The 14,263-nt window shown below is 36.2% G+C and overlaps 2 protein-coding genes across 2 annotated transcripts; both read left to right on the forward strand.

Annotated features, from left to right (window-relative positions):
- The first annotated feature begins 2,223 nt into the window (after positions 1 to 2,223).
- LOC136829945 (solute carrier family 35 member F6-like) lies at positions 2,224 to 5,376 on the forward strand. Its single transcript, XM_067089120.1, has 4 exons — positions 2,224 to 2,398; positions 3,402 to 3,556; positions 4,973 to 5,067; positions 5,322 to 5,376. The coding sequence occupies exons 1-4, from the start codon at positions 2,284 to 2,286 to the stop codon at positions 5,374 to 5,376; spliced, it is 420 nt and encodes a 139-aa protein (XP_066945221.1). The 5' UTR covers positions 2,224 to 2,283.
- A 5,684-nt stretch (positions 5,377 to 11,060) lies between these two features.
- Positions 11,061 to 11,756, forward strand: LOC136829946 (tigger transposable element-derived protein 1-like). Its single transcript, XM_067089121.1, has one exon. It carries the CDS (start codon positions 11,061 to 11,063, stop codon positions 11,754 to 11,756), a length of 696 nt encoding a protein of 231 aa, XP_066945222.1.
- The last annotated feature ends 2,507 nt before the right edge of the window (positions 11,757 to 14,263 follow it).

A 14,263-nucleotide genomic window follows, 5' to 3' on the forward strand; every position in this document is an offset into this window, starting at 1 on the left:
CATCAACTCCTGCCGACGGAATGGACCCTTCATCAGGAGGTTTGCCAAGATTTTTGGAAATTTTGGGGTCGCCATCTTGTGGATATTTTCACGACCTCAAGAACAGCGAGGCTCCTCTGTAAAGCTCATCTGTACTCGACCCTGGGGCAGTTGGCGAGAAGTTGCTCTTCCCTGGGATTGGACGGGAATAGATGTTTACGCCTTTTTCCCGTTCTAAATTCTGGGAGAAGTCATACGCAAGTTCTCGGCCTCACAAGGAACAAGGATGACTCTCATCCCCATGTTTTGGCCTTCGAACCACTGGTTCTCGGAGTTTTCTCTTCTGGTTGGTAGATGTTCCGAGGACCCTTCCTATGAGAGCAGACCTGCTCATACAAACCCACTTCACGAGATATCTTTGAATCTCCCCCGCTCTGAACCTGACTGCTTTCAGACTATCGAAACTTGGTCAGAGCGAAGGGGTTTTTCTGGCCAGGTGGCACGGGCCATCGCTAGAGCCAGAAGTTCTTCATCTAAAGGATATATCTAGCGAAGTGAGCAACCTTCAAAGGTTGGTGTAGAAAGAAGGGCTTTTCCTCTTCCTCTATCACTGTGAGCCAGGTTGCTGATTTTCTCCTTTATTTAAGAGAAAAACTCGATTAGCAGTTCCGACTATCAAAGGTTATCGGAGCATGCTTTCTTTGTATTCAGACACAGAGGATTAGCTTTGTCTGACAATAAGGACCTCCACGATCTTAGGCTCTTTCAAGACGTCCAAGGTTCCTCAGCTGATTTCCCCTGCTTGGAACTTGGACGTTGTGCTCAAGTTTTTGATGTTTAGTCCTTTTTGAGCCTCTCCACTCTGCATCTTTTAAGGATGTTACTAAAACGGCATTCCTGCAGCGAAGAGAGTGAGAGAAGTTCGAGGCCGTCATGTGGGCTTCAAGGGAATACAATGCTGTCTATTCTTTAAGCCCTAAGTTCTTGGCTAAGAATGATAGGTCTTCTAACCCTTGGCCTAGACACTTTGAAATTAAAGGTTTAGCAGACCTTATTGGACAGGAACCTGAGGGAGTTCTATGTCCAGTTAGAGCTCTCAAGCACTACCTTAAAAGAACACAGGACACTCGTGGTCCATTGGATGTTTTATGGTGTTCTGTGAGGCAACCAGTTAAACCTATGTCGAAGAATGCACTGGCATTCTTCATTAGGAACGTCATCAAGGAGGCACACTCTAGTTGTGACGACTCCAACTTCAAGTTGTTGAGAGTTAACGCTCACGAGGTGAGGGCAGTTGCTACCTCCATGGCGTTCAAGAAAAATATATGGTACTCAGTGACATTTTTAGTGCCACATTTTGGCGAAGTCATTCGGTGTTTGCCTCACACTCTTGGCAAGATGTTTAGGTAGCATACGAAAATTGCTTTTCGCTGGGACCATACATTGCTGCTTCAGCAACCTTGGGGACAAGGGGTAACTCTGATCCTATCCCCTTTAATTGTGTTTTTGTGGTTGTTGGGTCGACTTGACTGGAGGCAGTCTTCCCAATCCTTTGCAAACTAACGCTTTAGGTGTTGGTTAGGTGGTTAGTAATGCTCTTTTGTCCTCTTTGTATGGGCTATGATCTAGTCACATTGTGGTCACGCCCCGTTGACAGATCATCTAGAAGTCGCCAGCTATATAGGTCACTACCTCGCTGGGGTCTCTAGTAAAGCAGAAGCAGACTAGAGTGACAGTAACCACTCAGTCAGCTAAGCTATCAGATAAGGAACCAAAATAATTTTACCAATAATTGGTTTTTCCCTATTTCTTGGCTGTCTCTACCCCCTCCAAAGGTGGTATTCAGCTATATATATATCTGGCAGGTAAGTCTCATGAACAAAATGATATTTTAATGATAAAATAAAGTTTGTTCATACTTACCTGGCAGATATATATATTTATATTGCCCTCCCTCCTCCCCTCAGGAGACAGTGGCGTTAGAAAATCTGAATAGAAAATGGGAATGGTTCTGATACCCGCCTCCCAGCGGCGGGAATGGTACTAACCACCTGACCGGCCACTGCGTGTGCCGCGAAATTTGAAATTCTGTCGGACCTTCGAGAATACAGCTATATATATATCTGCCAGGTAAGTATGAACAAACTTTATTTTATCATTAAAATATCATTTTTGTGGAATACATAATACTATTTGTTGAAAGAAAATATTTGTGGTGGTATGCTATAGAGATGAAACTTATATTATGTCTTTCTTGTTTCAGGAACATTTGGTTTCTTAGTTCTTTCAATCCTTCTGATTCCCATGTACTGGATACCAGCTGGTATTTTTAGTGGTAATCCACGAGGTGTCTTGGAAGATGTTCCGGATGCTTTCTATCAGATGGGATCCAATCCTGTACTTATTGCTGCTGTTTTAGGCAAGTTGAAATGTCAGCAATAGTTGGTGGCTGGGTTAATACCCTGTATTACTATTTGGTTTCTAACCCAACAAAAGTTATCTCAAGATATCTTAGACTTAGCCATTGGATAATTCCTGTTTTTAATTTTAATTCGTAATTTACTCATATATATTTTACAATTATGAGGCAGCATATGGCCTTAACATTTTTTTTAATCTTAAGGAAGTGAATGTTTTACATAAATAACCACACAAATTCCAAAACATGTGCAGTAACTGAACAGTAAATACCATCAAAAAGTCCATATAAAAAGAAAATAAGACTGTTGTTGAGGATGGGCAAGACCAGTATATTCAGAGAACTGCTTAAGCCAGCTACAACCCTCACTTCATGGCTTTATCTTGTACTGGCCAGTTCTTTTCTCCAGAGCTCTTAAAAAAATCAGTGTGTTTCATTGTTTTCATTAATATTATTCCATTTATCATCTGTAGTGAATTACCTTTCCAGGACATATATACTGGCCTTCCACAATGATTGCTATAATCTGATTTTACAAAAGTTTTTGCTAATGACAGAATCGACATTGGACACAACCCCAAGAATGCTAACAAAAGTTCTTTAACTTACAACATGAAAAGCAGCTATAAACAGTCATTGCTGGTGAATTTCCAAACTCTCATTGCCAGTGGGTGAATTTCCAGTATTTCCATCATGAATTAGTACTAAATAAAAGTCTGCAAGTGAGTTAGGGATGATGAAAACAATGACAACATGTTGTGCTTGCAAAACCAAGCCAAGAATTAAGGGTTGTAGCAGGTAAAACATCAAACTTATTGTTTTATTCTGTTGTTATTTGAATTTTATTACTTGGTCTATCAGTGCCAGCAGTTGTACAGTAATAGGTTTAAATTTTTGAACCATAATTTTTTTTAGAAATATTTGAAAATCATGACATTCAAAGTGTATTAAGATCTGTTTGAGTTTTTAAAATGACCTATTTAATTGATTATGGTTTTTACAGGCAACATAATTAGTATAGCATTCTTCAACTTTGCTGGTGTTAGTGTTACAAAGGAATTAACTGCCACGACAAGAATGGTCCTAGATTCCGTTCGAACTCTTGTAATATGGCTGTTTTCATTGGCAGTTGGATGGCAAGATTTCCAATATTTGCAGGTAACCTTATATGTTAAACTAGACATTTTAGTCATATAAGACTTAATACAGTACTTACATTTCAGGCTGTTTGGTTCTTACTAGTAAGTTCACGCCAGTTTTATGAATTTGAATCAAAACATGCTACAAAGTATTTTTGCTACATTGCTTTTATGTTAAAGAACAGAATAGAAGTATCTTCCCCTCAGCAGTGATGTTGAAGACCAAAAGATTTTATTTTAAAGCTATGAAATCGATGCAGTTTTAATAAATGCTTTGTACATCTGTCTCATCATCAGCATTTTGAAAGACATTTGAATACATACTTTAAATGATAAATATAAATTATCTTCTTTGATGGCATATAAAACCTCCTATATTTCCCAGGTATAGCTAAAACATATCACGCTGGTCATATATATATAAAGATGTGCTATTTGGTGGGCTAAATGTTTAACAAGCTACTGTGGACTAACCTCATCATTGCCTCCAGTGCCACAGAGCACAAATTCCACCACTTGTTTTTCCAGAGCTTTGTCTTTCACAGACCTCCACTTATCTTGAGCTGACACAATCAAGTACAGTTCTCTCAGGGGTTTTCTTACAGTTGTCTAAGCTATCCATTTACCTATCATCATTTTGTCATTTACAAATAGAACTTATGTAATTTTCCTTATGGATCATTTCTTACTCTGGAACCTACCATCTAACCCCTATTAATCCTCCTCAAAACGCTTTATTTTTAAATCAAAATCTTCTAGATTTAGTTTCATTGGCCATCGATGGTTCATGTTCTTACAGTTTCCCCTCTTTAACGAAAGATCATATCAGACTGTATAATCTATTTTTATGCGATTGTCTTGCCTTTGGAGAAACCTCAGCTATATTGAAATAGGAAGCCTTACTTGTCTTAGGCTGTTACCTGCCTCTACTTTTACTGGCTGTGTAGGATTAATAATTTACATTGGAACTGTATATGGTGATTTTAACCAATAAGGCAATTATTTCTTTTTTGGTTAAATCATCAATAATAAGGTAATTCAGTTTCAAATTTCAATACATATCCACCAAAAACACTGATGGAGATAGTCATTAACTTGCTTCTAAAATTTTTAAGCTGTAAAGTAGTTCATCAGTAGCTTTTTAACATTTTCAAACATTTAGGCACACGAAGTATTAAATTTGTTTTAAGAGATAAAAGTGAAATAGTGTCCCCTACTGACTGGATGCAGATTGCACTTATACCTGGGAATGGGCTTTCACAAAGTCAAATTTCTTAATATAATAAGGCTCTCTGATAATTTGCATTCTCCCCCAGTCCCCAGATGTAAATGAAAATGTACACTTTTGGATTCAGCACACAGCTAATAAGATCTGCATGCCACCATGTAATGTTGGTAATACTGTGCCTGTAACTTTTTTTCTTACTTGTTTCAGCCTATTGGATTTACTATACTTGTGATTGGCATGTTCATTTACAACGATCTAGTCTTTTTGCCATTTGCAAGAAGTAGAGGTTGGATCAATGATTTGTATGAAGGTGAAGATGGATGCAGAACCATGTCCAATTCCACCAAAATTCCAGCAGGTGAAAAAGTTTACTTATATTTTATTGGTGCAATATATGGATATACCTGTAGAAATATCATTTAAAGAAAATTATAGCCAGTTTTCACAACAGGTTCAGCCTTTGCATGGTTACTACCTTTATAAATATGTGCAGGACAGTATAATTTACTGAATTCTTCCTTATCATTCTATCCTTATGTAACTTATCTTGTTACAGATCTGCAGGATCATTTGCAAAGGATAGCCCAGATGCTGCAGTGGAGCCTATGTAATGACACCACAGGCATTTCTGGTTTTCATATTGGTTTGATCGTGGAATTTTCAAATATTCTCCTCTGAATAAATATATAAATACCTCTCTCTCCCTCTCTATAAAGTATGTTTTGCTACTTAAAAAAAAGTGATGATCTCAGTGTTAAACTCATGGTATCCAAAGTTAAAATCAAAGAACTTGATGATGATAATTTTTATAGCCATATGTAAGTACAGAGTCATTTTTTATGGGTATTGCCATTTTAGGTTTGGAAAGTAAAATTCTCAAATGACAGACATCAGACTGTAGCTTTTTTGAAGTATTTAGTGTTGAAGTTCTTGACCTTGAATACTATATTTTGCATTTATTATGTTGAGGAGCAGTTTAGCATTTAATTCTTTAATTTTTTCCTCAGTGGGATTGTTTTAATGTCTACATATGTTTCCTCAGTCACAAATAGTGTGCATTGTGAAATCTTACTTCACCTGGTAGATATTTTCATGAGGATTTTAGTTGATGCAGTTTTTGACATTCTTTTTCTGTAACAGAACTTGCAGTAGTTGTCTCATCTTGATTGTTGAAAGTTTTGTTGATTTTCATAATTGTGTTGATTTTCATTATTGAAACTGTAGTCATTTGTATTTTGCTAGTATAATTTTGCAACTCAAAAACAATTTTCAGAAATTTACTCGGGAATTTATAGAATATTCAGTTGTTTTAATAAGAGACTTGTCTCCAGTACCCATTTTCAGATTATGGACATTGCATGTGTGTGTGTGTGTGTGTTGTTATCTCTGCTTTTTGTAGCATCCTAGTGTCATGTTCATCTTCACATCATAAGCCTTCATCATGAATTGATAGGGAACTGTATAGTCACAAGATTAAACAGCATCATAAATTATTCCCCCATTGATTGTATAGTGATATGATTAAACTTTGTTTATATTTTTTATTTTATTAAAAGCCTTGATTACAAAGTGTTACTGTGTACCCAACAAATTTTCCTTTTAGAAATGTTAAGGCCAAAATATATATTAGCCATTACTAAATAAGATTATAAAGAATTACAAAAGGGAACAAGAATGGTTATACTTAATAGTTGTGTAGAGTTGTCATTTAGATGTATTATAGTACTGTTACCATCAAAATTTTTGCAAATGTGTTTGGTTGAATGATCTTAACAAGTTCGTTGGTATAAACTGTATGCGTTGTAATTTAAAGACAGTTGTGTAGTGCTTGTAGCAGCAGTTGGGTATTTATTTTATTATACTCAGTTATCAAATATGTGACATAACATCATTGTAGTGGCAAGTCAGCAGTTTACATATTTTCTCTAACAGACATTTTTTTTTCCTAGTTATGGAAGTACAGTACTTTACTGGTGTGTTGATGTACTACCTTGTAAAAGAAAATATGCTGTTGAACAAAGTGAGTTGAGCAATGATTGTGGAATACGTGATTAAAGATGGAATCGTGTTCATTCATAAAGTAGCTTAAGAATTTTTTTTTATTGTGCCTAACTTTGTGCCACTATTTGAGTGGAATGTATACACAACCTCCCTCAGAGTTTGACAAGGAGTATCCTGGCTTTTGGCATGCCAGAGTTCCTTTATGTAGAGTTAACAGAGGTTAAGTGTATAAGCAAAGCTCATTATACAGTCATTCTTTAGGAGCATGTATTAATGGTGTCTTTAACTATGTTTCTCAGTGCTAAGCAGCCTTGCTTGTTTAGCATGTTAGTTTGGAAATTTATTGGCAAGAAATATCTTGGAAAAGTTGTTGACCACCACTAATTGTGGAAAGTGAATTTATGGTATGTCTATTGTAGGCCCAAGTCTAAATACATTATAATGTTTTCTTTTACCACAGTTCATGGCAATATTTCAAAACGTATGTTAGGAAAAATACAAATTTCTTTTTAATTTTTGGAGTTTCCAAGGTTGACCATTATATTGTATTACTACCCCTCCAAGCTTACTTAAACCAAAGCAGCTAATGCAAGGCATTTTAATTTGATAAATTATAAATGATAAATTTGTGGAGTTTGTATTCTCAAAGTTTGCCTGGTTTTATCCAAGTTATAATGTTATGTGGACTTAAGGGCTTGAATATATTTTAGGGCTGAGTTGTGAACAGTAGGTAATGGCAAGAAGAGCAGTAGAGTAGTATCATTGACTGTTGTTGCACAGTTTGATTTGTAAAATGCAGGTAGTTTAGGCTATGTACACCCATAGTATCTCAAGCAATAGTCATGTTGTAAAGTATGTATGTGCATGTGTTTTTGATGACCATCTTCTTTATGCAAGTACAGTAATAATATTTCTTGAGTTCACGACTTCACCTACACTTACTTTACTCTAGATAGTTATGACCCTCTTGTAACTAAAACTAATGCCCACATCCTCATTGAACATTGTAAACTGACTTTCTAACATAGATAAGACAACTGTTTTGTATAAGATATGAATATTAATGTAGATTTAGATTTGAATAGATTCATTCATTTAACTTACTTCATCCCCTTGCCCTATCCAACAGACTCATGAACTTGATGTATAAACTAGTATGTGCTATATGTAATATCCAGAGTACAAGTGCTGATTTAATATTCTCGTTAAAGTTCACTATTTTACCCAAAATTTTACAGCTAAGACAATTTAGGTTGATTGCATACAAATGGTTCTTTTACAAAGTTCTGTCTTAAAAATCTTTTACGGCCAAATCCTCTATTGCACATGAACCATCTCATTCCTTTTTGACCCTATCTATGGAAAAAAAAATTGGCTTATTTTTTGGTACCTTTACATGGGCTTTGTAGAATTGTTACTCTATAACTGAATTAGTAGTAAGATAGTTCTTTTCAATGAGGAGTCATCTTGCATTCATAACTCTATCCATTATTCCTGTCAGTTATCTTAATCAACTGGATCTAGGTCTGTTTGGTTATCAAAAAGGTTCAGATAACCTGTAACAATTTTTCCAAGTCGAAATAGTTCAGATGGTTAATGCATTACTTCCACCTTTCTTAGGTCATTTGTAACCATTATGTATGCAACACTGTATGTGTATAAACCCAAAAGTTAATGGTTGTGATGGAGGCTTAGCATGACATTATCTTTGAATAGAGGAGTGTTTGTTTGTTATTTTCTGCTTTATAAAAGCAAGAACAAAATAGAAATTGCACTTTAACAATTGAGCATTTTCTTTTGGTGATTTTTTCATTTGAATGTCAGTTGCTACTTAGAAAATACTTTCAGCTTTATTATCATTTGGGTTATATGCAAACATATTAGGCATATTGCACTTATTTATTTGATACTATTTATGGTTAAAGACAGATTGTAGAAAACAATGCCATTAAAAATTTTTATGTTTATGTGCAAGCAGTATGCTTCCTCATTTTCTTTACTAAATTATTTTCCCATGCATCCAATTAATCATCTTGTGTGGTGGTAATAGCCTGTAATCTAAATGGTTTTTCCTTTTATTTGAATACCTTATTGTCGTAATTGCTTTTGAAGTGACAAAATGATTTTCCTCACCAAATAACTAGCCTTTTCATCAGTTCTTTTTATTGTAGATTTGCCTCTGGAATATCCAATACATTATTGGCACATTAAATACCTATTGTTTATGTAGTTATTGTGGAGCTATAAATGCTCTGCATGTTTAATATCAATTTTAAGGCAAGTTGTCACATTTGTAAATAACCAATGGTGGTTACAATATTGGAAATAGGATTGATTTTGTGCCTGAGTTTGGAGAAGACATTTGTAAGTGACAGTGTAACTAATTCCGTATAATAAGCTAAACACCATACTTTTTGGAGAATGAATGACATGGAGTGAATAAATAAACTAGTGATATTTTTTATAGAAACTTTCACAGCACCCTGTTGAATATCAAAAGTGCTGCTTTTGTAAAGTATTATATTAGTAAGTTTTATGAGTGCTATTTCCATAGTCCTTGGTATGAAAGATGTGTGTTTGTGCATGAATTAGTATTTTTAAATGTGTTGGTAGAAACCATTGAATGTTGTCTAAGAACACATGTGTGCATCTATCATTCACTGCATTATTCTGATGATTTAGTAATTTTTTAAAAACTATTCTTTTGTAACTCTGTTGTTGTTCAGCATAGGATCTAAACAAGTGAGGTAAATGATATATGTACATGTTTGTGGCTTTAGTTACTTTTTGCAAGGGCAAGTAGTGAAATATGCCCCATAAAGAGCTGGTTCTCACCAAAACCTGTGCAAACTTTTTAATAGTACTGTGCATTGTGTGGCTTTTCTCTGTCCAAAATACAGTAGCTCATCTTTAGATAACGGATTAAAGCCCCCAAGCCTACCCCGCTATAACAGGTACTCCGATATATCGATTTATATACAGTATATGTGAATGCATGTTTTGCCATAAAGTACAGGTATATTTATACCCTGTACCCTTAAACTACAGTGAACCCCACCCACACACACCCCCATGAAATAGCTAAAATCCATGAATACTTAAAACCCTCTAAAAACACTTAGAGCTGCCCATTTTGATAGTTTAAACACAGAAAAACCTTGTAAAATGCATATACCTGAGTATTTTAATAGTTTTATCACAAAAAAGTGCATTTATTCATGAAAATTATATGAAAATACAGTAATTAGTGAATATTTCTCAGTGAAAAATACCGCGAATAGGCGAATTTTCTGCGAATAATGGCTAGATATGTTCCACAGAGAAACCCGCGAATGCATGAGTCCGCGAATCATGAGAATACTTTCTGCACCGCATTTTCATCTAATTGTGGGTCCCAAGACAGCTGTTGCTGACAAGCAGAAGAGAAAGACGGTAAGAATTACAATAGAACTTAAGAAGGAGATTATTGAGAAGTATGAAAGAGTCATTTGTGTGACTGATTTAGCATCACAATTTAAGTTACCTAGGTCCACCATAAGCACATTTTTGAAGAATGAAGAGGCTATAAAAAGTGCTAGTGTTGCTAAGGGAGTTACGAGTTTGACGAAACAGAGACCTCCCATAATAGATAAAATTGATAAATTATTATTAGTTTGGATAAATGAAAAACAGATTGCTGGAGATAGTGTATCAGAGGCTATGATTTGCACAAGGGGTAAAAGTTTGTATGCTGACAATGTGAAAAACAGAGCTGGATCTAGTAGTACTGAGCATGAGTTTATGGCCAGTAGGGGATGGTTCAACAGGTTTAAGAAAAGAAGTGGCATCCACAGTGTTGTAAGGCATGGGGAGGCAGGGAGTGCTGATAAGAAAGCTGCAGAAAAATACTTTAAAGAATTTCAACAGTTCGTGGACAAAAGTGGTTATGTGTCGAATCAGATTTTCAGCTGTGATTAGACAGGCCTCTTTTCGAAGAAAATGCCAAAGAGGACCTACATTACTAAAGAGAAGAAATTACCTGGCCATAAACCAATGAAAGATAGGCTAACTTTGTTGTTATATGGGAATACTAGTGGAGATTTGAAAATAAAGTCTGTTAGTCTACCACTCAGAAACCCCCAGAGTTTTTAAGAAACATAAAGTGCTTAAGAGCAAATTAAATGTCAAGTGGAAATTGAATGCTAAAGCTTGGGTAACAAGGTAGATTTTTCAGGAGTGGGTTTCTGAAGTGTGTGCCCCCACTATAAAGAAATACCATCAGGAGAAAGATTTGCCACTTAGGGCACTCCTTGTCATGGATAGTGCCCCTGCCCACCCCCCAGACATGGAATATGAGTTGGCAGACGAGTTTAGCTGGCTAAAGGTCAAATTTTTGCCACCCAGAACTACCTCACTAATCCAGCCCATGGACCAGCAGATCATTGCTAATTTCAAAAAGCTCTACGCGAAGGCACTTTTCCAAAGGTATTTTGAAGTTACCAGTGAAACCAGCCTAACTTTGACCGAATTCTGGAAGGAACATTTCCACATTCTGAGTTGTGTCAGGCTGATAAACAAAGCATGGGCAGATGTTTCTAAGAGGACTCTAAGAGCAGTTTGGAGAAGCCTTTGGTCTGATGGGGCTCCTCTTAGGGACTTTGAAGGTTTCGATGCCCCTGGTCAGCTTGGAGATGACCCTGAAGCTGAACCCCTTCCTCTGCCTGACCCAGATGTTGAGGAAATTGTTTCTGTAGCCAAGTCCATGGGCTTGGAGGTGAATTCTGATGACATCGAGGAGCTGGTGGCAGAACACTACACTGAGCTAACAACGGAGGAACTCCAAGAACTTCACAAGGAGCAACAGAAGATTTTGGCTGGGGTGGTGTCTGGAGAGGAGGAGAGCAAGGAGGAGTCAACTTCTAAAGAAATAAAGGAGATGCTTCTGCACTGGGAGATGCGCGTCTGCGTATCTGTAGCGAATGCAATGTTTACGTGTGCTGTTCGGTACTGAATGCCTTCGTAAGCTTCTCAGTAAAGAAGAGGTTAGCCTGAGGTTAACTTGGAGATGCTGCTTACAAGGATATTATATGGAAAAAAATATGTTAGGGTATCATAACATTTACTGAAACATGTTTTACAGTGATTTTGTACACTACAGTATTCCGGTAGGCTCTGTATGAAATTTACCATAAATTAATACTGAACGTAAACAACGTTTATGTAATTAGTACCGCGATACGCCACCAGGATGGGGCTTTGGTTTGTTTACATCCGCTCATGCCACTAGCTGCCGGGTGCCAACGTAACTTAGGAGATTTTTGTTAATTTTATGATAACAGACATACAGTAATTCGGCTTATTTTTAATACTGTATTATTAATTTCCTGTAATAATCAGGCTTGTTTTTCAATATTATTATTATTAACAACAGTTTTTGTCTGTACACATTACACTACATTCTGGTAGTGCCTATAGGCTACCTAGTCTAGCCTATGGCTCTTGATCTACCATCGGTAATACGGCCGCATTGGTCGTAGGCCAATTTTTTTATACAGTATGCATTTAAAAATGTAAAAAGTGCTCCTAATATAGTAAGTTATTTAACTGTGAACTTAATTGTAATTTGTGTAATGCTTTGTATAAAAAGGCAAGGTTGGGGTAATGACTGGTGGTCAGGAATGGATTAATCCATTTTCAGTTATTTCTTATGAGAGAAATTGATTTGGAATTCGACCAAATCTAATCTCAACGCTTCTTTTGGAATGGATTAGCGTTGAGAACCGGGGCTCTACTGTATTTGATTAGGCCAGTACCTGAGAACTAGCTCCATACCTTTTACCTTTATTGAAGGTAAATATTCATAATGTGAGAGCTGTTGCTACTTCATTTAGTTTGATAATGAAAATTTGTCACTTGAGGATGTGGTTAATGTGGCACAGTAGAAGTGCAATTTGGCTTTACCACTCACTACCTTAAATATGCAAAATCGTGTTTGAAAACAGTAAAGCCCTTAGTCTACACTAGTAGCAGGCAGAGTCTTTTCTTGAACCGAAGAAAGAGCAATCTTTTATGCTTTGTTTTAAATCCCAGGTTTTAATATTTTGGAGAGCTTGAAGGTGCATATATTGTATAGTAGCATGCCTTTATATCATAAAGCTACAGTATTTATTTTTAGCGACCATCGTTTTATAGGGGTTTTGGACCCAGGCACATGGGTCCCCTCTTGCCACTTTTGCTTCATTCCAGCAGAATTGAAGCGGTTTTCTCCACAAGGCTGCTCTTCGCTGCTCACGTATGAGAGCCTTGCTCCCCGAATGGAATCCAACTAATGGCAGCAGTAAGATCCAGAAAGGATTTCAGATCAGGAAAGAATGTTTTGGGTTTCATGCAAGAAACATTTAACTCGATTGGCTGAGCAGATTTTGTCTAGCTGCACCACCTGCCATCCTTTTCTCAATGTGGGAATTGGCTATATTTAATGGTACTGTAGGTAAGATTCATGCCAAATATAAATTTTTGTAATAAAATTTATTACAGTACGTATGTGGATACTTACCTACTGTTAAAGGAGACCCCACCCAGCCTCCTCACAACTTGTGGGCTATCAAGGAGACTTCTGACAAATGCTAAAATATTCGAAGTACAAATGGTGGAGATCAGGTGTACTAGACAGTCATCTGGCCAGCCATTCGATCTTTTGTTTGATTGCAGACTTGCCTATTGGTATGGAGACATAAGCCATCTTTAAAGTAGGTTAGTATCCAAATAATAAATCTTATTATGAAAATTTATATATTTTTCAACTCATGGAAGTGAATGTTACCTTATGTTTACAAAGCCTAATTTCTGTCAGTAAATTGAAGGGATACATATTTTTTTTATTGAGCAGAGGGAAACCATTGCTTTTCATTAATACGTTCCTCAGGTGCTGTTGGTTTCTCCATCAATAATAACAAGAAGAAAATTCTTCTTTACTGTTATGTGGAAGGCACTGAATTTTTATTGCCCATAGACCCTGCATTGGCTATAAAATTCATCTGTAATAGAAAATAGGGCAAGGTTTTGAATCAAACTGAGATGAAGTAAGGTGGTTAAATGTCTGTATATATTCTTGTAAGTATTAGAAAAGTGATGTAATTCATGGCTGTTTCCTATTAGGAAGGAAATGCAACCTTGAAACACTGGACCCCCAAGTGAATCGGGCACTTGAAACCAACTGCAAATGAGAACACTGGTCAAGGGTTTTTCTTTTAATGGGAACAGTATAATAAGTCGTGAGAAGAAATTATAAACAATTGTCTCTTCCATTGAAACAAATAGTTAACTGCTCCATGATAGAGATGCTGTTATACTATTTTATGTAGGAAAAATTCTGGCTAAGGTATTTTTTATTCAAATAATAATTAACATAAAATAAAAGATTCTGGTTAGAGCATGTTATTATGGCAAGTATTTTAGATTGATGCATTATTTTATATTGTAGTATGAAAAACTGTCCATTTTACAACATTAAACTTA

The sequence above is a fragment of the Macrobrachium rosenbergii genome, chromosome 45 (genome assembly GCF_040412425.1).
Source record: "Macrobrachium rosenbergii isolate ZJJX-2024 chromosome 45, ASM4041242v1, whole genome shotgun sequence".
Lineage (NCBI taxonomy): Eukaryota > Metazoa > Arthropoda > Malacostraca > Decapoda > Palaemonidae > Macrobrachium > Macrobrachium rosenbergii.

Bases quoted from the DNA above. Each gene is read 5' to 3' on its own strand.
- LOC136829945 (XM_067089120.1), top strand. From the start codon at position 2,284: ATGTACTGGATACCAGCTGGTATTTTTAGTGGTAATCCACGAGGTGTC. The intron at 2,399-3,401 runs GCAAGTTGAAAT...TGGTTTTTACAG, and splicing joins ACTTATTGCTGCTGTTTTAG to GCAACATAATTAGTATAGCA. The intron at 3,557-4,972 runs GTAACCTTATAT...TACTTGTTTCAG, and splicing joins AAGATTTCCAATATTTGCAG to CCTATTGGATTTACTATACT.
- LOC136829946 (XM_067089121.1), top strand. From the start codon at position 11,061: ATGGATAGTGCCCCTGCCCACCCCCCAGACATGGAATATGAGTTGGCA.